This window comes from Montipora capricornis, chromosome 11, assembly GCF_036669925.1.
Source record: "Montipora capricornis isolate CH-2021 chromosome 11, ASM3666992v2, whole genome shotgun sequence".
Taxonomy (NCBI): Eukaryota; Metazoa; Cnidaria; class Anthozoa; order Scleractinia; family Acroporidae; genus Montipora; species Montipora capricornis.
Window position 1 is genome coordinate 34,518,714 of NC_090893.1, and position 27,750 is coordinate 34,546,463.

The following is a 27,750-nucleotide window of genomic DNA, read 5'->3' on the forward strand; positions in this document are numbered from 1 at the left end:
TTCTGTACACAGCTAAGAGGACCAGTTTTTTCTAGGGATAAATCCTGTCATGGCTGTGAAAACTTCTCTGAGGGATAACTAAAGAGCAACTTGGTCATTTTCTGGAGATCACTTATAACATAACATTTTAGTTGTATACCTTTTTAGTAATGCGTACTGTTTGGGAAAAGAACGTTCGCTCAAGTGACCAGTAGCCAGTGTGTTTTATTTAAAACGAAAGCCGAAGAATTTGCATCAAAATGAAGTTCATTCCGGATAACCTTTTCCTCCAACACAGCCCACGTGAAGTGAAAGCGAGCACAAATGTTACAGCTGTATTTATGTAGTGGGATATTCTGTATATACAGATGTAAATTAACTTGATAGAAATGTATTCAATTTCACCTGCGAAAGAACCAACTTCTCCTACCATTAAAACCCATGGAGGCGAAACGCCAATACAGTTACAACTGCTAGATTCTGCACTTCAACGAGGGTTTGGCCGTCATTCTGCTGTTCAACGAAACAACAAACTAGATACAACATAAATCCTATAAGATTATACTGGATTACTCTTACTAATGAATCCAATTGAATTGCGCCAGCCCCAGATACGAGAAACCACTGAAAATCATTCCCCCCTTACTTATTCCTCATGTAATTAAATCAAGGGCAGCATATCCCGAGGAAAGGGTACTCATGGGTTATCAGCAGAAAAATATTGTACCAACTCTTATACATATTCGAAGCTTATTTAAACAAAAGTAAAGGAAAAGATCTACGCGAACAGCGACTGGCAGGTATAGCATGAGGAAATCCTCCTGCCAAGCCCTCACTAAACAGCCATGGGCCTCCTTTTTCGTGCCGTCAGATTATTAATTTCCTTACTGCCTCGTTCCCATGTCACTCGACCGTCAGAATCCCATAGCTACTTCCAATTTCCTGTGACCGACCCTTGATCAACGCCTGCGTTGCAGTTCCATTGATTCCAGCTTCAAATGCTACTTTATCGATTTCCTTTCCAGTCGTCATTGATACAATTTCCGCTGACAGAAAAATAAGATTGAACTAATTGCAAATTTCACAGACCAGAAAAACGGGTTGTTTACTTGAAGATGATTAGAGAAGGAAATGATTGCAGATGAAAACCTGGCCTCAAAGTTCACGGGAAGAAAATTAAACAAAAAAACTACATATCTTTTATTAAATGGCTTACACCTAATTACAATGCTTGGACAAAAAACAAATTTGCAGTTTTCTCAAATGACACTCGATTCCAAGCGATGTTATTATGTATTAATTTTGAGACCAAATTACATTGTCGTCTTCGAATATGATGTTCCACATGTCATGGCAATATGATAAAAGGAGCAACCATGAATTTTGATAATCCTGTCGATATTAAAATATTATTATATTTTAATACAAGGTGTTGTAATGTTTTGCGGGAATAATATGTGACAATGGCTGACACGCTTCAAAAAGGCTTTGATTTTAAGCATATGGACACCACCTTTTCAAAAGGAACGATTGAAGTGCTAAAAGGAGATGTATAATGCTTACCATAAGAAACATTACGGATATCAAAAGCCGCTTGAAAATTACAAACAGAAAAAGACCTTTTTCACTGTGGTTGCTGGTAATGGTCTAGCAGTGGTATCGGGAATCGTAGCTGGGGCGTTAATCTCAACCCCATTGTTCACTGAGCGTTTCCCTGCAAAATCATTGGCATCTTTCGAAGGATGCGATCAAAAAAGTCGAATTGGTCAACTTTGCCAGGAACAAGTACAACCAGACGCTGCATGAGCGTAAACTGGGTTGCCTGTGGTATGTGTTACAGAAAAACAAAAGGCACTCAGTTGGGTGATCTTGAACTGCAGCGTTCCAGTAAATTTCTTTAAGTGGGGAGGGGAGGGGCTGATGTAGATCATGTTAGGGGTCACCCAGACATGATGCCAGCAATGGCCCTTTGGCTCACGCGTTCACACGTTTAATTATTTTGTAATGTCGTGTCCAGTTTTGAGGTCTTTTACTTTTTTAAGCTTTGGTAATAAATTCAGTCCAAAGATAACAAAGCACGCTCTTGAGTGAAACTCGTTCATTTCTTCTGTCACTCAAAATGATATAATTCCATGATTTGGGTGAGATTCCCAGTGGTGAGATTCCCAGACTCGGCGTCATATGTGGGTTGAGTTTGTTGGTTCTCTACTCTGCACTGAGAGGTGTTTCTCCGGTTTTTCCATCTCCTGAGCATTTGCCTTGATTTGCATTAATTGTTAATTTCAGTTTGCAGTGTCCCCAATTAGTACTCCAGCGCTAGAACGACTAGACACTTAATAAGTTGCTTTCCTTTCCTTTTTTCCCCAAAATGCCCAAAAAGTAGGAGAAAACATTGCAATAACCACTTAAAACTGTGGAACAACATAAAAGTAATACTGCAAAAGGAAAGAGCAGCATGGTTGGACATAAATGTACAAGATTGAAACGGATTACATTTGGGTAATCTTAAAAAAAGTCGACCCGACGTTTTTCAAAATTATGACAAATCGCCTGTTAAAGGTCGTTTTTTTTTCAGAACCATTTCGTTTGTGATGTAACGATAATTTTATCGGTAAAGGAATTCCACATTACCATTTTCGATTTTAAAACTCGTGATTAACGAAAGATTTTCCCGCAACACCCTAAAATAATGTGACGTCGCCCCTTTAAGAGAAATAGTCTGCAAAAAAACTAACTGCAAATTGCTCTGATGGACGTTTTCATGCGTGTCTAGAGTTGCACTAAGCAAACGTTTATGCAACACACTAAGGAAGGACTGAACATGTTTCCGCTTCATAATTTCTCTTCTTTTCAGTCTAATCTGATGACACGTCAAAATTTTTTTGAGTTTACGTTTGCACCAAATGGTATAACAAAAGCCGGGAGTTCAAGGTGTAGCACTTTTATTTTGCGGGGTTGAATTTTTGCGGATTTTGGGGATAGTACTTAACCCTATCATTGGGTCACGGAATGTGGACTGTAGACTTCAGACTAGTGAATTGAAACTGGATATTTACCAAGATATTATAACATAAAAAATACGCACTGAAATACGGTGAACGTAAAGGAAGTCAGCTAAAAATCCTTCGATCAAATTGTAAGCTAAGCGTAGCCTCTTGTTTAAATTTAGAACAAGACACCTGGGGGCGTATACGGATGTACTATTCTGGATGTACTGATTGTGTGAAATGAAATGATGTATCAGTTTCATGTTAATGGTTAATGCTTTTAATTGACATTATCATCAAATAAGCGATATGACAAACAAAGTTTTGAGCGGACGATGACAATAATAAGTATTGTTTATGGCAGTAAGATAGTAAAATGCACGAACTCAGTCAAGATAAGTATGCCCATTCTAAAGAGTTTGTTTAACTCTAGCAATCTTAGCAGTCAAATCGTATGTTAGTTCCTCTGGTCTCAAAGGGTTAACAATTGTTTTTAAAATAAATAACTTCTAGTTAAATTACAGACTTATCTTTCTGGAAATCTCTCTGCATTTTCCAAACTTCACCCGTTGTTGTAGTTCACTGTAACTGGACAATATATGTTAACTGTTTGTGCATCCCACGGACACGCCCCTATAGGCGTTTTGTTTATTTAACATTCTGACAGATTTTTTGGCTTTGTCTGTTGTTTGCTTTGGTTTCGTCTCAAGTTAAATTAGAAGCATGAAGGTAGCATTTTTCTGAATGCCTGTGGATTTGGTCCACAGAGTTTCCTGCACTGATTGATTGTATACTGAGGCCCATCACATCTTTGTAGTTTTCTTTTTCTTGTCTATCCACAGGCGCCTTATGCATTAAGAGAGGTTAATAGTGAAAAGAGTTAAAAGCTAAGTTAAGTTGAAAAGAGTCTTTTTCTTGCAATAAACTTTCCCTACCTCAAATATGTTGTTCAATTCCGTTTTGTTTCGATTGATAAGCCATTTCAAGACTGTTTTGTCGATATACTGAAATCAGCACTTGTTTACACCCTCTTACAGTGCGACGTGCCTTACCGTGGCCACCTAACAAAGTTTTTTACAAATGGTTCGCCAATCAGGATGTGTGAATTTCATTGAATATTTGTTTTCAAAAAATATGTATCAATACATTTTTCGAAACTCAAACAAAAATCATTTATTTTTTTAAAAAAATTATATTTTCAATGCATTTCAAATCAAATTTATAAAAGCCATAAAATGTTTCTATCATAAATAATAAAGAATGATATTTCATACTATCATGAATATTATCATATTCATATTTTTGGAAAAAATAATTCAGTATTTGATCAAATCTTTGAAATAAACAAAAATATTCACTATTGTTTTTCATTAACATATTATCTATTAGATTGTTTTTGTGTGTTGATATAATGAACTCTGATAATTATAAATATATTGATGCTGTTTATTTTAGATTTAAAATATTTTTTGATGCCTTTTCAGATCGAATAAAATTTAATTATAGTATTAGTGAACCATCAAATATTTTTTTAAAAATGTCATTTTTATCGACTTTGTCAAATTTATGGATTCATAACGTTGATAATGATGATATCAATTGTTTTTTTCAAAGAAAACAAAATCGGTTAATTATACAGTCAAAGAATTATCTATAATTTTAAATTTATTTCTTAATGATTTTCATAAATGTATTGATTTAAATATGTTTGAAAATCATTATAATTTTTTTATTCTTATTGGTTGCTTTATATTATAATTGAATAACTGATTAAAATACAACTGCGGATTCAACTAACAAATTATGCAGATGAAATTAAATCTATATATTTTTTATAAAATTTAACAGCGGATAATTTGGATTAACAAGTTTTTTGAAACGGATTTCACTATAAAAGTTAACGTTAAAAAACAACGACGTTTCGACCGTTTGACGGTCATTTTCAAGTTGAACAGTAAAAATTTTGAATGCGCTAAAATATATGTAACCGATTACAAAAATGCTAATAAGATACTGACCAAAACTCTAAAATATTTACATAGAAACAATACACACACACAAAAGAATAAAAAATTGCCGCATGAAGAAACGCTAAGTAACTAACTTCGCGCGTATCGAGTCACCCAATAAAAGCCCAGTATCAATTTTCCATTGATAGAAAGGAAAAACATGTAAATATTTTTGAATGCAAATAAAAATTAAATGACCTTTCATTATCTCACCAATTAAAACATTTTTGAAAAATTCTTTTTTGTAATATGTTAAAGTGCCCATAACCTAAAAATTTTTATTTTCCTATTTGAAAGTCCATATTAAAAAATGAACTTTGGCGAAAGAATTTTTCAATTCCAGTGAGAGGCGAATTTTCTACGATTTTTTCAATCCTACTTTTATTTGGTACACCCATTCGGCTGGTCAGGACCTCACGGGCTCGCTGTGACATAGATTAAGGAATGCTTGTTGGCGTGGGTCTTATCTTTTCTTACTAATCAACGCTTAGGTTTCGCTCAGGGATCGTTTTTGGTCATTTTCAGTAAACAAAAAAATCAATCATGCCTATATTTATCATCAAGGAAAGTGCCTCTGAATCTGGAAGTGAATAAACTGGCGATTTAAAAAAAAAGAATTTGAGGCGAGTAGTTGCCGGTCTCAATGAGTCAGCCAGCGCCAGTACTGAAACCCAGAATTACACGGAACCCTACGTGAAAGAACCATTAGCAGACGAGGAATGGCTACAAAATTACAGAAAAGAACAAGAGGGTAAGGAAAGTCTTACGAGGGAATTAAAGTCAACACTTATGTCTGTTCCTGTAAGCGAATGTCATCCACCTTCAACGATCTTTTCGTTTTGCTGTCCATACAATACTGAAAGTCATAATCTTTGAAGTGAATCTAGCACAGTGAAGAAGTTTTACCGGGATTCTTTTTACCAAGAAAAAATCTGCACCCATTTTTCCTTCTTTTTTGAGGTATTGCATTTTGCGAGTCGAAGGATTCCTACGTATACTTATTCTCTTTTTAGGATCAGCTGTGTTGTTACATCGAGTGGTTACGCATCTTTTAGGCATTTTCAAGGGAATTATTCCTTACTATACTGTTTATATCGCTATTCCTTTTTCACTTGAAGTCACGTGTTCCTTGATCTACGTCACAGCAGTATTGTGACCGGGAAGAATCGATAGAAGACTAAGGCGAATGGTGAGCCAAAATGGCGGCAAATTTGAACGTTTTCTAATTTCATTTTCAAATTGCGTTTTGGGAAAATCGCAATTTTTTTTCGCGAAACGTCTATGCGATATGTGTAGATTCAGATGACTAAGTAAGAAAAATTAGGTTATGGGCACTTTAATATTGATTTGAATCGTTCATATAAAGCTTCTTCATACTCAACATTATTTGTTATTATATTATATGATATAATAATATACATGAATTGCTTAGAAGTACATAATGAATTAAGTCAAAATGATATAAATTGTCCATTTTGCGAACATCAAATATCTGATTATTATACAACCAAAAAAAGTGATTGTTGTGAACAACCTGATATAACTGAAGCTATCGGTCGTTTACTATGTATTAACTGTGGTGAAATTGGTTATGAAATTTTTAAAGATAATCACATCGATTTTTACGAAAATATGTATAAGATAAGGAAAAAATCAGTTTATATCAGAAAATATCATGTTCAGAATGTATTATTAGACATAGACCTCAAAAACAGATTACAAATATCAAGAGCAATAATAAACCGTGCTTGCAAGACATTTGATCAAATAAACACAGTTTTACTCAAGTTAACTAAGATAGAAGAAGGACAATATCAATCAAATTTATAATACACAAGCTTTTTAAGATGTGAGATTTACCCCATGTAATACCGATTAGTAAATCTACCAAGACTGAGGGGTATTGGAACAAAATTCAATCATTAATTGGTAACAAACATAAGTAAATTTATTGTTATATTTTTTCATTATTTTGTCTGGAATAGTTGGACATTTATCAATTATAATATTTTCTATGATAGCTAATGATAGAACATTTGTTAAAAAAGATTGATTCATTAAATACACCGCTTCTTAAACTATTTCTAAGTTTTGATAATATATCAAAATAACTAGTAGATGCAAATCTGCAATTTTCTAATTTTGTATCACATTTTTTTGCAGTAGCATATGTTTGTAAAAGAACACCGGCTCCTGAAACAGCTCCTAAAATTATAGGATTAAGAGTAATACGGCCTGCTATTGTACCAATAACTACTAATCCAGCTGAACCAAGATTGGTAGATAGATGCATTTTTTGGTAATATTGAAATGATTTCTTATAACACCAAAATTTGTTGTGATAATATTTATACAAATCATTTATTTCTTTAATTTTTTAATCTGATAGATTTTTGCTTATATGATTGAAATTAAATATTTTTTCACTCATATTATGTATATAAATTATGCAAATATTATGTTTCCACTATTTCTCATCTGATTTTGTAACAATGTTATTTGTTGCTGGAGATCAGTAATAGCTGCATCAAGCTGGCTTTTACTGATAGAGTGGTTATTATTTATACCATCTTTAATAAGATGACCATTATCGTTGATGAGTAGCTCGGTTTTATTATTGTCAACAGCATAATCACCATTTTCATCTAAAATGTAAGGCATTATTTATTATTACATTATTATTTACACGTCAACTACTTGATAAACGAGTTTAAATTCAATATCTACAGCGTTCCTTAGATTAATTGATAAAATGTTTACAACCCTATTGATAACCAACTTTGTAGGTAGTGCAGTAAATCGAAATCTTATTTGATATGATCTAAAATTACCACTGCCCAAATCTTCATAATTTAGATGGATTGTATCGTTTTTATTGATATATTTTCCTTCATTAAACAAAGTAATTGACTTCATATTTATAGAATCAAAATTGATTTTTACACCGCTGGAAATAAACGCATTACGCAGACCTTCCATTACCAATAAATGTGCTTTTCTTTACAGTACCAAAAATATATGAGTTTTTAATAATTGAAGATAATGATGTTTTTGTAACAGCACCCATCTTTACGGAACGACGATCACGAAAGAATGAGGGCACAAGTATTTTATCTTGTCCCCTACTTCTTTTGTAATTGTCTTTTTCCCTAATCTCATGAGTAAGGTAATCTAATCTTAAATAACGTTTTAAATTACACTTTGAGAGACGACGGATTATCTTGAATATGGGGAAGCTGTTGAACTATAGCTTTTAAACCTGCAGTTGAACAGATTCCTCTTATTCTAGTTTAATACTTTTAAAAACAAAGTGAAATGATGATTTTAACCGGCTGCCTCTACTCCTATGGTAACCCTAGCAAGTGGGTATCTTTCATATAAGATCAGTAAAGGAAAAAAGCAATAGTAATGATTCCAAGGTAGAGTGAGGCCTAACACTACTGTGAATGTTTCTCTATACCCAATTTTTTCTCATTACATTCACATTGTCAAATCCCTCTGGTCACCATTGCAAGTAGGCATGGAAAATGCAGACAACACCTGGAGCAAGCAATGGGACCCTTTTTTATTTTATTCTCAATGATTTGATCTATGGTAGTCCTATGGTAACCTTTGCAAGTAGGCATGGAACGTGAGGATACCACACGCGCGATGAGAGACAATAAAATAATATAGGCAAGTAAAAGTCGGTACTTTTTATTGGTATGACTTTTACTTTTGGTCTGTATTAATCTCTTCAAAAAACACGGATCATATTTGTAATTGGTCCCCGCCTCCGACTGCAATAACTGATTATGAAGTCGAAGACAAGGAACAAATACAAATTAATCATATAACGAATAAAAATTAAGGGAGTTTAAAACACCACAAAACGTCCAACAGAAAACCTTGGAAGTTTATCTTTCAGTTTTTCTTTGGGATGGCTTGTTCAACTTCTGATCGATGATTAGACCAAATGAACCATGATTGTACCTACTGGTCACCCTAGCAAGTGGGCATGGAAAATGGGAACATCATTAACACTGAGTCCATCAATAAAACTATTCTTCAAATAAAAGAAGTCTTTTTAAATGTAAATTTAATGTTCGCAGCTTCTTCTTGAACTCCTTGTTCGACTGAATGACTGGATTTTATTTTAACCTTAAAGATCAATGATGTTATTTCGCATTTATCCTACTGGTCGTCCAAACAAGTGGACATGGAACATGAAGACTGATTCTATGGAACTGAGATCTTTAAAAATATAATGAAGGAAGTCTTTTTAAAAGCAACAAGTCCAAGAGGAAACTTGTAAGTTTAATACTCCAGTTTCCGTTTGGATTTCTTGTCCGACTTCCAGGATAAAAAGCATAGTGTTACCTTTTTCTTCTTCATCTCAACCATAATCAATAAAGGATTTATGAAATTAACGAAACTGTTTTTGACTACTTCAGAGTGTTTATCTTTATAAACAACCGATCTAAGGGTAAAGTTGGCATTTTTTATCTTCCACTTTCCTCTTGAATTTCTTGTCCGACTTCCGGGATAAAAAAGGCGCCAAGATATCCGGTGTCCTCATAGGCATATTATTCACGCTCATTAGCATATTATTCAACCACCTCATTAGCATACAAACAGTCCGCTGCGTACCCCTATACTACTATCTTAGCATGGTTATTAGTTATGAAAACTATTTCTGATTGTCCATGTGGCTCACTCGTGTGTATACAATGATTTACAATGTTCATTTGGATTATAATCCAGTCGCCATCATCATCTGAAATGTCCTTTTCATCTGAGTAGAGAACATCTTCCTCCTGAACATCGTTATCACAGGTCTTCCCATTGTCGGGGCAGGTGCAGGGGTCTGTGCAGTTTAAACCAGCCTTGTGGCACTGACAACGGTTAACAGAACACCTTTCTTTTCAGCATCCACACTTTACAAGTTGAAGTATCGGTTCAGGGGCTGGTGGAAGGTTTGTCATGACGGGTACCCATTCATCTTGGTCCATTTGCCATCCATACTACTGCGGTGATGGAAGCGCTGGGTTTGTTATTCTGTCGCTGTTCCAGACCATCAACTGGTAATGCGCTCTCAGGATTGCCTGGTGCAATGTGGCCCGCGTTGGTGGCAGCCTGTCTGATTCTGCTTGCTTTTTGATGAAAAAGAACCATCATAGCTCTTTAACAGTCGTTATTGATATATTGTTGTTCTCGGTTGATATAAAGACAGACAAACTTCTCAATGACTGCGACAATCTTATCTTATTCGGATGAGCAGCTTTCCCAAGTTCTGCAAGGGCAGCGATAATGGATAAGTGACTGAAATTATGCCATCCCATCTACAATTGCAACTTTGCATGCACTTGATCTTCATTTGGACTAGCTACTCTGCTGTTGTTTCTGTTGTCATTCAGCTTCTCTAGAATGTTCAGTAGATTACTCTTGGATGAATAGTGAAGCATTATACCATCAGCAGCAAACAATGATTGCGGGACTACCGAAAATTCGTGTTGGCCTACGGTTTACTTTATATCGACTTCTGGCCTAGTCTTGCACACCATCATCATACGCGAGAAAAGGGACCTGTCCTCGTGAAGCTCCACAATCTTGTCTGCTGCAGTCACCTTTACCACCTTTGCACTGGTTTTCCATGTTTAGAGTTTTCTTATCCTCATGGGCGACCAAAGGTTGACTTCACCAGACTGGACTCGTTCTTTTACAAAACAGTCAAACAGTCTCCTGCCGATCTCACTTTGTTCACACAAATCTTTCTTTACCGTTTCTGTCATAACCACCTTGGTCACTAACTATAGGTTGAACAGCTCGGTTTGTGCATCAGAGAATAGATTCGTGAACCTTTCAATAGTGGCTGTTAAGTGTGCTACACCTTTCTCTTCGCGTGCTAAGACAGCTGTAGTGAGGTTATGATGACGACCTTGAGGCTTGGAAGACAACCCCCGCCATGTTCTTTGCTTGTTCAGCTAGGCTTGCGAGCTCTGGAGCTATCAGTAAGAATTTCATCCGAGCAGCTTCATTTTATGGTGATGCCAACCAATCCTCCTCCTATTTTTCATGCTTCTTTGATTTTGAGAGCATTTATTACTTTTGCTTCATTTGCATGGTAGACTTTTCATCTGAAAGCCCCAACTCTATAAACATGTTGAATGCACAGGTGTTATCTACCAAAAATACTTCATACCTCGTCCTTTGCAATGTTCCATGCTCTCCAGTGCAGCTTTTGTGTCAGCCTCGTTTTCATGCAAGCATGGTCACGTGATAGCCCTTACGATATAAACGTGTTTGATTACACGGATGACATGCATCCAACAATACTTTCGTCAATCATGTTAATCTCTGTTTTCGTCAGAAGACGTTTAAGGCCTTTCCAGTGCAGCTTTTGTGTGAGCTTGGGCTAGCTTGGTCACGTGACTCCAATAACCTCTTTGCACTTTCAAATTTGAAATATTGATTTGCATAATTGTGGTGATATGGACAATTTTATGTTTGAGCCTCTTTTCCATGTTTGGATACAGATGTCACATTTTCCACCCCCCATAAATCCCGGCTGAGCGAGTTCCAAAGTTGCCACCAAAACTTTTCATGTAATTTTGGGTCCCCTTAACACAGTTAGACTACTGGCTCGCTTTCTTCACGAAATTCCCTCGGGACTTTATTTCATGACATTTGCTGCCGGACTAGTTGCGCAGGAAGGAAACCGCCCCCTCTTCCTCTTCCCCACTCCCCCTCCATTCTCTCCTTTTGCTCTCGCCCCATTTTGCACGCAACTGAAATTCGGAAATCGACTTTTTTAGTGATCAAAAACAGAAACACTTGCTACACAGGCTATTAATACAAGAGAGTCCACACAAGATCAGAGAGCGTCGCGTGATTCTCACACATTACCACATGAGCAAGTTGCAGGGTCGGCCTTAGTGGTATACCAGTATTTCGCCAAAATACCCCAAAATACCCAAAATTCATCCAAATATACCCAAAATTAATGGAACCATTGTATACTGTATACCTGAAATTCAAAGAAAGTGATATACCGAATACCCGTGTTTAAGCTGCAATATATCGTATACCCTATTTAAAAAGCCCCTGTATACCGTATACATGTACCCCAAAACCCTGGCCGACCCTGAAGTTGAGAGAAAAGCATTTTGTTCTAGCATTCAAAAATATTTATGCATACAGTTAACGAGAACGCTTATCAATCACTGATCAATAGTTTCATTGTTTTAAAAGAAAAAAATTGTTGATGTGATTTAGAACATAATTATTTTATCTCTGATCTGACTCGCTTCGGTTGAATGATTCATCAATGAACATTATCTTGCAAATAACCAATGACAATTCATCGGTCTCATCGCGAACCAATCAAATCACAGATCAGTGTTGGAGTTCGTGCGGATTTTTATCCGTGACAATTTGCGTATGATTTTAGTTTGTTGCTGTGTACTGGAATTTTCTTTGTCGGTCTTAGACTTAAAATGACCTAAAAGAGTTCAAACAGTCAGTTTACCTCCACCAGAGAGCTCAGATGGTTGAGATCGTCGCACTTAAGGTGAATGTACGTTAACTACATCACACGATTTTGTGGTCATGTTATCCTATGTAAATCTTAGATTAAGCTTATCATCTGTATGTTCGGGGAAGAAGGTTTATTGGAAAAACTTGTTCAAGTCAGGCCTCCAGGTCTTTTTGATAAAGGCTTTATTACCATGTGTCTTCTTGTTTTTTTCTGTCGAACTCACCTCTTTTTTGACGTTTCCGTTGTTATGATGGTCGACGAAAGGTCCTTCACGATCAAATTCGTCATATCCGATTTGAGACACATGCAGAGAAAGAAAACCTCGTAAGTTTTCCGACGCACTTTGAGACGAAACCCTGATGGAGAAAGAGCAACTTACTTCTGATTTTTTATTTATCGGTGGAAATTCTTCCTGTCATTTTTGCGACGCGAAACCCCTTCAGCGTTGGTACAGCACAATTTGCATGCAACGGACATGTTTATTCGTGACGGTTTTCGACCAATTCAAGGAAATTTCGTAGGGGAAACGATATTGTCGAACATATTTTAATTCTCAACTCTTCCGTTTTGTCTTTCTTTTATGACGCACTTTTTTCTAACAAGATTCAAGGATCGCAACGGCGTGTGCCTTTCCTTCTGCAAAAACACAGTAAGTTTACGTAGATCATCTGTGAGCACATAGATTGAATCTGATTGCTTTTACATATGCTCAGATACACAGTTGTAGTAAGCTTATTTATGCATTTGCTACCGTTTCTTCTTATCCATTTAGCTGTCTTATATTCACATGTAAGCCGATATGCTTCAACTTTATATCGAGAACACGTCAAAATTACTCAACGGGACAAAATATATTGGACCTTATAGTTCTCACTGATTTTTTTTAACCGGACGAATGTCGGCGGATTTGTATTCGTTTGCCGACCTCATCAACTTCTTTACCTCAAATTAATTTGAATGGGAGCTTTTACAGAAGTCAGACACATTCGTTAGAACTGACCTGAAAAGAAATTAGCGGCTGCTATAACAAGCGATATGTGTTAATTTCTAGTGTTCATGGACAAATAATTTATTTCGCCATTATTTTTTATCACTCTTAAAGCGACGGGAGAGCAAGGTTTTATTTCGAGTGCATTCTTGAGAATATACAAATTAGCTTTGCATAAATATTTCGTTATTTGCTTAAAAGTGTTCTTCAGAAACCTTTAATTATTCACAATTGTTAGATTATTAGCCCTTACCACTGAGGGTAATCATTATAAATCGGAAGATAAGTTCTTACATTCAATATTATTTAGAGAGTAATTATATTTTTATTCAGGGAAATTCTCTTGCTGTTATCTTGAACATCTGGTTCTCATCTATATTGAAAATAGTTGTTTAATTTATTGATGTTTTGTGGGTAAACATCATTGCCAGGGCCCTAATTAAACTTCTCCAGTATTCCACTGTAGACATGGAGTATCTGTGGAAATAGTAGTTTTCATAAAAGAATTATATCTACTCGTATCAAAAATGGCTAAATTACATGTAAGGACGTCATGTAGTTGTTAATATCAAACCATATATATTATGTAATTTTCACGAGAAAAAATGGCAAGTTCCAATATCTTAATTAAGACTGTGAACTAATGCAATGAAATATTAGGATCTCTTCTCTTTGAAAACAATCTACATATCATAGTCTCCTGAAACCTTCTTTTGTTGGAGCTATTTTGTGTACAGTACATGTAAGATAATTATTTGTTGATGTCATAAAATTTGTTCACTAAACATGCCACTTGCCTAAGTGTTGGGTTTGTTTTTATGGAGTGGAGGTTTCCTTGACAGCATTGCTTTCACAATTAGCTACAATCATAGACAAAACCGTTGGGAAGGTTAGCACTTTTGACGTCTTCATTGCTTCTGTCCCCTCCCCCCTCATTCAATGTTGTACAAAACTGAATGGTTTTAGTGGGAAATTGTTGTGTTACCTTCCAACATTGAATGGGAGGGATGGGGGCTATATAAGAGAAGGTGAAACTATTTCTTCTCTAACAGAAGCGGGTTGTCAAATACAGCTTTGGTGTGGTTCATTTACATAACCTTCCCAACTACTTTTGTCTATGATTGTAGCTAACCCCACGAGAGTTGGATCAAGGAGAAATTGTAGCACTTTTTTCAGTTCATGAGTTGGAATGCATGCTATAAAAGCATGAATATCAGACACAGTTTGATGGCGGGGATGATCATGCTACTTGTATTCTGGTTTGAATCAATTTGAACATTTGACAGAACTGACCGGCCAGACTGGGCATTTGGAAGAACTAGATCTTCAACGCCTTTAAATTATCACACTTCGGGGATCATATGTATCTGCGAGGATAATCATGCAAGCGTTTCTTCAAATTGTTGCATTTTCTTTGCAGACTGACAGGTATGGCCGGCCAGTTGGGTCTTTGAATCATAACTAATTCTTAGCTACATTCAAACTTATTCAAACCAGAGTACAGCATTCGAGTGATGTCTGATTGTCAACCTGGTTGCAATGTAAACTGTAATGTTTGTGAAAGCAAAAACTTGTATGTTAACACATGGATTTGACGGCCTGAGGGCCAAAAAATTGTTAGTGTTGCATTCCAAACTGAACTGGCTACACAAAAACCTAGTTGAAAAGATAACAATTTTGACTGATGTTTTGAGCGTTAGCCCTTTCACAGTGTAAGAGTAGATACATACACACACCCAGAGTCTAGTAAGTCAATATTGATCTGGCTGTATCTGCTGGTTTTAATAGCAAAATTGATAGCCTGCTTCAAATGAAGCCAGTGCTTGGTAAACAATCTTTTGAAAAGAAAAGGGGGTTTTTGGACTTAAAAGTGGATAAAAAACTTTTAATTCACGGAAGATAGCATTAACTCTTTATGTACCACACAGGTTTTGTTAAAGGCAAGAAAATAGTTACAGTGTATAGTTGCCTCAGAACTGAGCTGTGAGAAACATTTGTTGGTCTATCCTCATTTGTTGCCACAAACTGAATAGCTAAATCCTGTTTTCAATGCAATTACCAAGTGGTTTATCATGTCACATGAGGAATAGACCTATGCCCATCACCACACTGTAGTTTGATCATGAGTTATATTCATGTAACTGGGAAATGGAACTTTGCTTGGGTTAAGAGGCTTGCAACACCTGATAGGGCTTGTTAAATGCACAGAACCTTATTATTGATACTTGAGCTGCTCACATGTATTCATGAATTGTTTCAATTCACAGATTGGTATGTAACTCAAGATTGAAAATATTCACATGGACAGTTTGACATAATCAAGTAATTGGACCGATGAACCACTGTATAAATTGACAGATGAAAACCCTGCGTATGATAAACCAGTTTGTGCAACTAGTATGCCGAAAGAGAAGCTAGATTCTCTAGCCCTTAAGAAAGCTCTGAAGCCCAAGAAGATTTTACCATTTAATCATAAGGTTCCATTGAGCAATACCATCAAACAGAAAAAAACTGGCCTCATTCTTGAAGACTCCTCTTCAGGTGTGTCGACAAATTCCAACAAATTGCATGTTTTTGAGATTGGCAATGGTGTGGATGACCACGAAGGATTGCCACTTGTTGTGAGGAAAGACCGGCTAGTCCAAGAAATTGAGAACAGTCTTGCAGAAATTGAGGATCACTATTCTAACACAAGTAAATTAGAAGAAGAAAGAACTGCTGTTGAAATGGAAAGAAATAGTGTGTTAAAAGATATTGAAGAAACAATCACAGAAATTCAAAATCATGTGCTGAATTCATCTGGACTGGAGCATGAGAAAGGAGTCTTAAAGGAGGAATGTGATGGCCTACGTTACCAAGTTGACCAACTGAAAAATGTGTTAGGTGGGTCAACTGGCTTCGAAAATGGCAGCAATGGTGATGAACTCACTGAACAAACTTTAGCTTTGAAAGCTGAGATAAATAGCTTGACATCAGAGAACGAAAAGCTCAAAACTAAAGTAAAGGACGTTGAGGAAGGAGAATTACCTCCCGATATGTCTCGAGAACTAGAGTTGTTACATGATGAGAACTCTAACTTGCAGAAACTGCTTCAGATGGCTGAAGAGTCTGAGGAGAACATGGCAAAAAAATTGAAATCCTTTGAAGCAAAACTGACTGAAATTCAAAAACAAAATGATGAGTTGAAGAACGAGAACAAAAGACTGACCACAGAGAAAGAACAACTTGAATTGGATCAAGAAGATCTTGAAGAAGAATTGTACAGTTTACAAACACGTTTAAAAAAGAGTAGAGATCAGAATCAAAATGATCTTATGCTGAAGGTGAGAGAAAAAGTACGGTAATTGTAGTTAATGTCACTAAAATTTATTAAATAAAGTAGAGGTTGATGAAATAATTGGTGATGACAGTGCATCCATGTAAAATTGTATCCAGAAACGTTTTGTTAGTGTACTGTTGGTAATCACATGATTTTGAGTGCAATTTGGAATAAATATGCTGGAGTAAATGTTTTCGAAGACAAAAAAGATTTGCAAGTGCAATTTGTAGAAAGTTTATCAAGCAAGTTTACCCAGCAGAGTACAGGTGCTTTAAGTCCAAACAATTCAGATGAAATTTAAGCATTAAAGGCTGGATTTTGATGAGAGGAGGATTCCATAGTACCCAGAGAAAAACCTCTGAGAGCACAGTAGAGAAACAAAAAAAAAACCCAATCCATCTATGACATTGAGTCAAGGAAATGAACTGATGCCACATTAGTGGAAGGTTAGGGCTGTGTGTCAACCCTGCTTCCCCAAAACTTTACAGCCACTGTACAATAGTAATATTTGTATTCAATCGTGTATTGGTCACTTTACAGTTTAAAGTGCTACTACAATAAAAAAGTCACTTCTTCTTTTTCTTCGCATTTTGAAAGGTCTTGTGCTGAATACATGAAATACATGTGATTTTATGCAATCATTTCAAGAAACTAGAAAAACTGTTATTTTATTTTGACAGAAATTTCTTCATTTAACGGTCCACCATTACTTCAATGGTGTGACAGATAAGCCCTCAGGGAGCTGGAATGAGGAGAAGTGATGTCATTTACTCAATAGCTTTGGAATGCAGTGTGTGAATGCGGCTTAGCATGTAGAACACAAAAATTAATTTGACTGTCTGAAAGCCAAAAACTCTTGTGCTGCATACTAATTAAGCCACATTTGCACACTTCCTTATCCACATTGCTGAAAACTTGTCGGTCTAAATCACACCAAGTAATGGTGGACCATTAAGTGAAAAGAGTGGAGTTAAAAGAGACAGACTTCCTCTTGAAATTACAGTACGTGTACTACAAAACATTTTTCCCTGTTGAGCATTCAACGCAAGTACATTGTACTTTAAATTGAAATGTGAAGAAAAACGAGAACTCTGTAAAATGTTTTGTTTACTCAACAATATCCCAAGTGTGGTCAGGAAAGCATTGGTTTTGTAATAGGGCACATGTACCATGTTTCATTATAGTGGAATGGAATGCAACAATTAATATTTGCTGCAAAAGAAAGCGACACTTGCATTGTATAGATGTTACTCTAATGCCAGACAATTTTACTTATTTACTGGAAGCACTTTAGGGTGAGAGGGTTAATATAACAGCCTAAGAGTCTTAATGCCACGCTGAGTACAATGAGGGCAATAAACTGGTAAAATCTTCAGTTGATGTCATTAGGTATACCAGGTACATGCAAATGTACAATAGTTTGATGCTTTTCTAAGTGGTTTGGAGAATTATGAACAATGCAGCTTACAAAGTTACAATTCAAAGACCTGACATTTTGACATTCCTGTCTGGTTTCTTCATCAGGGGTGATTCAAAGCTATTGCAAGAGTCGTTTTAGGTATATAATTATGCTCACCAATTTGCTAAATACATGTAGATGTCAGGTAACAGGCTGCATTGTCATGCTTTAAAGGAGTAGGAGCAGCAATTGATATGCCAAGCAATAATGGCCTGATGTACCTGACACCTATTTCGTCTTAGGGCCTGATTACATGGTGAATTTGGTGAGTTTCATCCCGGGCTGAAATTTGGCTCTGTCCACTGGGCTGAAATTTTGTTGCGATTATATGTTCGATTTCAGCGCGGGCGCAAATCGCAAATTTCCATGGGAAAATTTACTGAGATGCGAAAACATAATCGATGCGCATGCTTACGTTCCTCTTTCAGCCCGGCATGAGAAATGATAGCGATGACGTGAATTTTTCAGCACGTTTGCCCGGTGTCCTAGCGGATTTGGACCCCCGGGGAACTAAATCTGCTAGCCGATTTAGTCCCCCTTCGCGGATTTGGAGCCCCCATATTACAGCTTATTTATTTAATTGTTTATCGATACAGAGCTAGATTTTGGATCGGGGAAACTTGAGGAAAAGACTTAGATCAGTTAATTTGTTGTTTAAAAGCATTCGCGGCGGCATTTCGTATAAAAGTATGGAGATGGAAATTTTCTTACAGGAGCTTACATAAATGTAAATAACGCACTTGGAATTCACAGAATTGTCGTGTTATCTTTTAATAAGGGGAAAAAAACGAAAAGTCTGACCTAAGCTTCAGTTAAAGTTCTTTAAAGCACGCGCTGTAGTTTTTTCGTAAAGCGTTGCTTTTTCTTCCATTTGATAGTTTGAATGGGTGGGGCTTCCACGAAGGAGGTGGCACGTTTTGGTGCAACACCTCTTGGTTGGAAGTCCGCTGTGACACCGGGCTGAAAATCCTAGCCCGGTTTCAGAATCTGGGCAAGGATTTTCTGACCGGGGCTGCAATTCATCCCTGGCTGAAACCTTATCCATGTAATCACCACTTTCATTTCAAGAGGATTTCTTTCGGAACACTGGCTGAAAATCGCCATGTAATCGGGCCCTTGCATGTATTAAAAGAAAAGATTCTAATTACTTTTAGGGACTGCACTCTTTCCATTTTCAGCAATTGGTAATGATAATGGGTTTTTACTTCACTGTCTGCGCATGTCACATCCAGTCTCATGGTTGTTTACAGTTCTTTTGCTGGGGTGAGACTGGACGTCAGCCTGTAAAGGTGCCTCTTGCACCCGCTATCAGTCCTTATAACTCAGCCAACCCAACCCTTCGAAGGACTCGGAGAACAATTCCAGCCGCACTTGGAAACACTGTCATCCAGCCTTTGCATATTCTGTCTTTCATGGTTGGATTAAATTTCTTTTTCAGTAAGCAAAAGAGCGCCTTGTTTTCGAGTTTTCGACTCGCAGTGACAATTAAAATGGTTAAATTTCTCTTCTGAGACCGACACGCTTTCTTTCTTGTCAAATTTTGAACAGTGCATCAAAAAAATACAAAGAATCGCCATCACATTCAACACGGGCTTATACAAGCGGTTTTTTTTGCGGGATATGAAAATTAATAGGAGGGTTATAAAATAAATAAACCCCTTTCTGGGTTGCTGATATGTTGGCTGATAATGCCCTCGGCTGAGGGATTGTCCTCAAAAATTCATATAAAACTTTTCGAACGATCTTTCAGCCGCGGATATTATTACCAGCCGCCATAAGGAGTTTATTTACTAAATATTACCCACACGCCCACCCAACCATGATTGAATGTGAAAGAAGGACAGACCACAATGCCAGGGGTCGCCCTCTTCACCCTAATGGGTGAGCTAATAAAAGATCTTGTGATAGCTTTGGAACATCCTGATGAAGACACTGGATGGGAGTGCCAAAATGTTACGTCTTTGAACTGCATCATGGATAAAAATGCCCAGACATGATTTTCTCACCACTGACTAAAAGCAAATTGTTTTACTTTCTGATTCCGTTAATTTTTTATCGATTTTTTTTTTCGAGTTGATTAGTGTTTGCGGAGTTTTTGTACTGCGTTTGTAGGGCTGGGGCGGTGGTGAGAGCACTTGCTTCCTACCAATGTGGCCTGCGTTCAATTCGCAGACGCGTCATTTGTGGGTTGTGTTTTTTGTTCTCCACTCTGTTCCGAGAGGTTTTTCTCCTGGTACTCCGGTTTTCCCCTCTCCTCGAAAACCATTATTTGATTTGATATGCGTTAATTTGTTGATTTCAGTTCACAGTGTCACCAATTAGTGCTCCAGTGCTAGAAGACTCGACACTTAAATAAAGTTCATTTTCTTACTTTGGTTAGGTGATCCAAATGTGATTTGAACCTAAGCCTTTTGACCGGAAAGGCAATTGCTTCATTATCTTTGCCTTGAAAGCAGAGCTTCCACAACAGCTACTGAAATCACACCAAAACGCAGGGACACTCTTCTTTCCTCCTAGAGGGAAGTGTGTGGATTCTTTAACATTCCACAACGATAACAGCAATCCAACTCAATGGCCAGAGTATAGGCCAACTTAAGCCTCTTCTTTGGCCTATTTTAACCACAAATGTAAGCTCAACATTTTCCTACTGAGTGTCTTCATAGCTCAGTTGGTAGAGTATTGCACAAGCATCGCAATCGAATCGAATCGAATCGCATTCGAATCCCGTTGAAGCCAGCTGAATTTTCAGGTTTCTACAAGAGACAATTGCTTAAATTTTCCAGACAATTGCGAGGATCACTTATATCAAGTTCGTCTACAACCCGCACTTGAAAAAAAAAAAAAAAATTTCCTTCATTCATTCCTTCAGTCCTTTCACGGGAAGACATGACCTCAACAAGTGTTGGTATAGCATTGCACCGGCATTGAAGAGATCATGGGTTCGAATTCCGTTGAAGCAAGCTGAAGGGTTCAGGTTTCTATAAACGACAATTGCTTAAATTGTCTAGATAATTGCAAGGATCATTTCTTTCATTTGTAAGTTATCAAACTAATGTGGAGAATATACATGCATATCAAAATGTCTGGGGGTGAAGACGAATAATGGAATAAGAATAACGGAAATAACGAGGAATAATGGAATAATGAATCATTGAATTGTTTTCAACAATGCAATTTTACTTTTCAGGAATCAAAAGAGGAATTTGCGAAAGCTCAACGGAAGTGCGCTACGTTGGAGAAGGAAAACGGTGTTTTGAACAAGAAGATTCAACAATTGGAAAAAGAAATTAAACTACAACACCAAGAGCCTGAAGAAAAGGCTGCAGCAACGAAAACCTTGGAAAATGGCCAACAACTGAAATCCGCCCTAGAGAAACTGAATAAGGAAAATTCTTCGCTTCACGAGTCTTTGGATAAAGCAGAAACAGAAATTGAAAATTTACAACATGAGCTAAAGAAAGAAAGGGATGAGAAAGAAAAACTAAGAGCGGCTTCAAGTGAAAATGGGAAAAAGAAGAAGATCAAGAAAGAAAAGGAAAAAGAGAGTGGAGGTAATAAGGACAGCGAAGCCGGAAGATCAGACGAAGTTGAGGCATTTAAGAAAGAAATTTACAATTTAAAAAGTGAATGTGAAGCGCTCTCGGAAACAATCGCCAGGACAGCCAATGAAAAACGAAAATTGGTGAATGATGTCGAAGAACTTAAAGAAAACAAATCTAAACTTGAATCCAAATTGCAAGAGTTGGAGAGCGTTGTTTCAGAGCTAATGAAAGTTAAGTCCGAAAACGAGGAGCTGAAAGAACATTATTCGAGTCTGAGGGTTTTTCACGATGATCTTGCACAAAAACTCGAAGTTACCAAGAAATCTAATTCCGAGAAAGATGAAAACTTGAAAAAGACGCAATCCGAGAAAGACGCAATGAAGCAACGGTGCGTGGAAGTTGAAGAAACAACAGAGAAACTTCAGAAAGAGTTGAAAACTTTACACCACGATGTAACGGTCAAAACGGATGAATTAAAGACGTTGAAAATAAACCTTGATAAACAGAAGAAGGAGTTTTCGACCAAAAATGAAGTAGAGAGCAAGGAGAGGGAAAATCTTCAACATGAAATTCGAGAAATGTCTGAAAAGCTAAAAAGCAAAGACGAAGAGATGGACTCTGTGGTAAAGGCTCTTTCAGCGAAAGGCTCTGAACTACAGAATTTGAGAATTACTGTCGATGAAATGCGGAAAGAATTGAAGCTAACGAAGAGCAGTTTACGAGAATCAGAACAAACAAAATTGATTTTTGAAAAGAGCGCTCAAAAGGCAGAAAAAACGGTTGAAGAATTGCAGAAATCCTCTGCTGTTTTGAACGACTTAGCGATGGAAAAGTCATTAGAACTTTCGCGTACCAAGAGGACTTTAGAGAAAAAGGTAGAAAAATTGACGAAAGAGAACGCTGAAATGCGCATGAAATTTGGACTTGAAGTTCCGCCCGGGTCCACGACACCGATAAGACTGTCTCCAGTTATTGTTCAAATGCAAAATATTTCGAGTGATGAGGCGAATTTGGAACATTTGTCGCGGCCGTCTGATCGAGCACGAAACGACGGGACGAAAAGGCAGAGCAGGGAGTATAGCCCTTCGTCCCATGGGATCACAATCAACGGAGGAAGACGACATAATATGGACTATAACTCTTCGTCCCACGGGATAACAGCAAATGGGCTGATTTCCGATGTCACGCTACGAAGATCGAGTGTTAATGGCGATGCTCCGAGTGATCGACAAATTCGCGAATCCGAGTATGGGAAACAGAACCGTAGCAAGGAAGTGTTTAGTACGCATGCGTCGTCCTCAGAATACAGAGTCATAGCTTCAGAAGTTTCGTCGCCACCTGTGAAACGAGAGTCTACAAGTTCCGTGATACACGTGGCGTCCACTCTTCTCGACCACAGTCCTATTATTGCTAAACGCGACTTCAGTTTTGACCAGATTAGAGATGAGGAATGGAAAACATATGGAAGGAGACTGGAAGAGCGCAGACAAAACGTTAAAGAAAGGTACTGTTTTCTAGTCAGCCAAGAATGAAGTACTGAATATTGAAAGTGCATTGTATAATGCGCTCGTACGTGTATATTATTTCCTTCGTTGATTCATTCATCACGGGAACATTTGCACCCACAAATGACCAGCTCCCAACATCAGTGGCTTCATAGCTCAGTTGGTTAGATCGTCGCACCGGTATCGCGAGGTCACGAGTTCAAACCCCTTTGAAGTCCCTAAATTTTCAGTCTTCTCTACGCAATTGCAAAAAAATGCGTTCATAACTGCGAGGATCATAGCTTCACTTGAGAATGAGCTATGTCAGCAAATTTGAATACGATATACTAGATAATCTCTGAGCAATTAGAGGGTTGTCCAATGAACACTGCGTCGGATCGACCCGATAAGCGGAAAGTAATGTTGCTTTGAAATACTATTAGCGCCCTTGTCAGCTAAGAATTTATCACTGTTTGTTGATTAATGAGTTGACTGGCTCGTTATCAAAGCCAACAGGCTTTAAATGGGAGATTTAACTAATTAAGTTTTACAAGTTCTTTTGCCATTTGAAGTCAATATGTAAATGGCATGATGCCTTTTGTGAGCAAACTCATATGTTAATGAAACAAAATGTGAACGATGATGTCGCAAAGATTCCCCAATGGGCCTTAATCACTCGGCGGCCATTTTGAGTCCCGAGGGATTGAAAACGTTTGTTTTTGCGCACCAAAACTCGTTCCCAAACATTTCAAGTCGAGGCTCGGGGTATGAAATCTATTATCTGTGGCCAATATGGCCGCTGCGCGAATAAGGCCCATTCAAGGGTCAGGCCAGTACGATTTCAAAGAATAAAAGAACTGCAACCAGAATAAAACATATCTTCGTAAGTGCTCAATTAGCCGTATCATTTTGTCGTAAATGCGACTGTTTTCGGTTCAGGGAAAGTCTCATTTGAGCAGATCAAAGAAGCAATGATTGTTTCGTAATTGCCTATTGGAGACTGAATAAGTTTAATTTTTATTTCAGGTCTACTGACAGCACAAACGTACAAGAAAGTAATGAAGCAGCATTTCAAGTTGTAGGATACAGAAAAGATAGCGGGAATATGTATGAACACTGGGTGTAAAATGATTTGCATATTAGTCTGATTGTCATATTCTTAAAGAATGCAAGCTCGACCAGAAATACAGATCTCCTCCAAATTAGACTGGATGGAGATTTTAAGGCCGTTCTGTTAGTTGAAGGTCTTCCCATTAATATTTTTACTTAACAATGTACTTCGAATAAGAAATGTCTTTTTCCAAAACCTTTGGGGAGACTTGTGAAATTCATTATTGGCATCACGGTATTCAGGTCACCACGTACCAATACAGAATTATAGGTATTCACCCAGAATCGAGTGCTCTGACCACTTCGTTAACCCTTCTACCCTATTACAGCTAATGAATCTAAGGTGTTGTTACAAAGCTTCCAAAAAGTAATTTTCGTTTCAAACTGCAACTGGTGTAGTTCTCGACTTCACTTTAAACTGGTACTGAGTAATCACATGATTTCGATTGCAATTTGTAGTCCCAAAAATTTACAAGTGCTATTGTATATACCAAATTACACGAGAAATCATGTGGTTTCTTATAATGTATGTGGAAAAAAAGGAAGACAGAAAATTAAAACAAGGCAACGCGTTCATTCAACTGATTGGTAGAAACAGATTGCACCTTCTTGTCGAATTCAAACTTTTAAAAGACTATCATTCAAAAGTCATTCAACTGTAAACTTGGAAACGTGCATTTGTAATTTCCTTCCGTGTTACATTACAAATGCACTCTTTTTTAGCCAGTCAGAACTGAGATATTTTTTCGTGTATTTTATTCATTGCGGTAATCTTTTGCAGTTGCACTTGAAGACGTAAATCGCACACTAGATCGGTGCCTTGTTGCATACATTATGGGTATACACAGTCTCGTCAAGCAAGCTTCGTCCTTCGTTCGTTCCAGCTGCAGGGGCCACTTTCTCGAAAGTCACGGAAGCTCTTGGGTCTTTTTCGGGTGTCGCAATGCTCGCTGTATCTTGAGAACAGAGAGGTTTTAAGTCGTCAAATTTCACAATCATTTGGCTTTTTGTTATCTTGAAAACTTATTAAAAGACCAGCCTATCTAGACTAGCAAATTGCGACGATTTCTTGAATGTCTTCTCGGGCCTGAAACGTTTTCGGGACTTTCGAGGAACGGACCCCAGGATTAGAAACTTGAATTGGCATTAAAATCTTTAAATGTAAGCGGGGAATCAAAAATCTTGTTCTCATGTGCTCACGTTCGGCATAGCCAATTTGAATTGGTGAACAAGAAAACAAAGACAAAATATAAATGTCTTTCTGAGCAAGGGAATTAACGTAAAATACTGGCCGTGTCAAATTGGAAGGAAACTAGAGTAGATTGATAAGTAATGAAGGTCAAGTCAAGGTCAAGGTCACATGCTTTCCTCATCGGAGAGACTAAAAAGAAAATCCACCAGTTTTCTTGAAGCGCAATTAGGAGTCACAAACTCAACCCACTTATATTGCCTCGGATAATCTTCCGATAAGTAATGGTAATAGGAAGGAGTGGAGTCCAATTCGGTCTGTAATCATATGAGTGATAACAAAGTCGCACAGCCGAGCAGCGGGAGTCCGATTTGTTTATCGTGAGTATGATTACAAACCAAATTGGACGACACGAAGTCCTTATACCAATTAATCATAAAAATTACAATTTCCGAAAAAAAAAAATCCAAATTATTAAAGAAAGGGAAAATTTGCATTAAAAGACTGAGAAAGGAGGCGCAAATTGTTTAATGTCGCTCAGAAAGAAAGACAGAAAGAAAGAAAGAAAGAAAGAAAGACCCAATGTATGAGTCTGTACACTGTTTCTATGGTAATTGAAACCAAGGTTGTGATTGGTTGATTTAAACTACAACTTTGAATGTGATTCGCAGGGGTTTCAATAAAATTTGAAGTAGGCAGCTGGTTTGAGTCTAGTAGCCGACTGTATCTTCGTCTAGGGGGGTCTGGGGGCATGCTCCCCCAGACAATTGTGAAATCTGGAAGCTCTGAAATGTGATTTCCAGCACTGAAGATGAAGGAAGATTTCTAATCAACAGAGACACTGAGTGTGCAATTAGGCGCATTCTTTTGATAATTTCCAGCGAAGAAAGATCTGGAAAACCATTTCAAAAAAAAAATTGATGATTTTTAACGTTATGATGTTTCGACAACTTCATGTCATCATTACTACCAATTTCAAGCTGCCGGGAACGGCAAACCTTTTTTGCGCGTTTTTTCAAGCGCGAATTTCAACATTTTTCAACATGAAAAATCAGTTCTGTCGAACGATAAGAATATGTCTTTTTAATCTGAACAAACGAAAAGGCTTAACCGATGAAACTAACGAAAAATTTACTGTTTTTGGAAAACAAGTCTTGATGCAGCGATTACTCAAGAACGACCTGTTTTACATTAAACGTCTTGATATGTTTGGGGACGTAACTAAACGTAATTGAATTACGTAAAAAATGTGACGGTTGGTCTAGGCAAAAATGCGGAAAAAAGTTATAGCCGTGCACTGTAGCTCAAAGATGGCAATATCAAATCTGATAATTATTTTGAAATTGAGGTTAAAAAAGGTAAATTCAAGTCGATCAAGAATGAATTTTACTTCAGGTTTGAAGGAATCCTTCAATTAATTCAATGTAGGGTAAAAAGTAGCCGACTTCTCTGAGCGATGCAGCCGACGCTTTTCGTCGGCCGTCGGTGCTTATTGAAACCCCTGGATTCGCCTTTAAGAGCTGTCCGATAACAAACTGTCGGATAACAAGTTGACAAGTGAATTAGTGGAAAATAGGAGTTTTCTAAACCAATCACAATTGAGGAAATTGAAAATTTTATGATTAAACCCGAAACACGTTATTTGAAGCAAGTTGCCTGCCACTATGCCGACCGTGCTTTGTTTCACGATTTACGCTGTTTTATTGTTGTCTCTTTTTACAATCGTGGGTCATAGACAGTCATGGTTCACAGATATTATACATTAATTATTCAGTGTAAACACCATTGTATAGTCTACACTAGCTTCATTTTGTAATGTATTTTAAAAGAGATTTTGCCAAATTATTATAAAAGCAGCTCAAGTGTTCATTGCTAGTGGAATGGTTTGTACAGCTAAGATGGGGAGGGGGAAGAGAGAGAAAATGGGGTGTTGTGTTCCTCTCAACGAGGTATTGTTAGCTCCTACTTTCTTTACGTCCCGATTCGTTATCCTGTAACGCCTTAAATCTGTTGAACTGCCTTTGATCTTCCGTCAGTCAGGGGTCAGTTGTTCGAAGGGTGGATAGCGCTATCCACTGGATAAATCACTATCCGCTGGATAACTCAATTGGTTTTGCTAATGCTTATCCGCTGGATAGTGATTTATCCAGTTAGTGGATAGTGTTATC

The 27,750-nt window shown here is 37.3% G+C and overlaps 2 protein-coding genes across 3 annotated transcripts in view; both read left to right on the forward strand.

The window, feature by feature from the left end:
* The window catches only part of LOC138022746 (protein YIPF1-like), a 35,158-nt gene extending 34,720 nt beyond the window's left edge, over window positions 1-438 (forward strand). The window contains exon 13 of the mRNA XM_068869680.1: window positions 13-438. The gene's annotated coding sequence lies outside the window, so the exon portion shown is untranslated. The remainder of the gene's footprint in view (window positions 1-12) is intronic.
* Window positions 439-12,368: 11,930 nt separating this feature from the next.
* On the forward strand, window positions 12,369-27,448 carry LOC138024828 (uncharacterized). 2 transcript variants are annotated; one of them, XM_068872003.1, is made up of 5 exons: window positions 12,397-12,524; window positions 13,095-13,140; window positions 15,747-16,802; window positions 21,445-23,303; window positions 24,310-27,448. In XM_068872003.1, exons 3-5 carry the CDS (start codon window positions 15,879-15,881, stop codon window positions 24,407-24,409), a joined length of 2,883 nt encoding a protein of 960 aa, XP_068728104.1. In that variant the 5' UTR covers window positions 12,397-12,524; window positions 13,095-13,140; window positions 15,747-15,878; the 3' UTR covers window positions 24,410-27,448. The 2 variants fall into 2 exon arrangements, with proteins under 2 accessions (XP_068728103.1, XP_068728104.1); XM_068872002.1 differs by lacking the exon at window positions 13,095-13,140 and having other exon boundaries at window positions 12,369-12,524.
* Window positions 27,449-27,750: the final 302 nt, after the last annotated feature.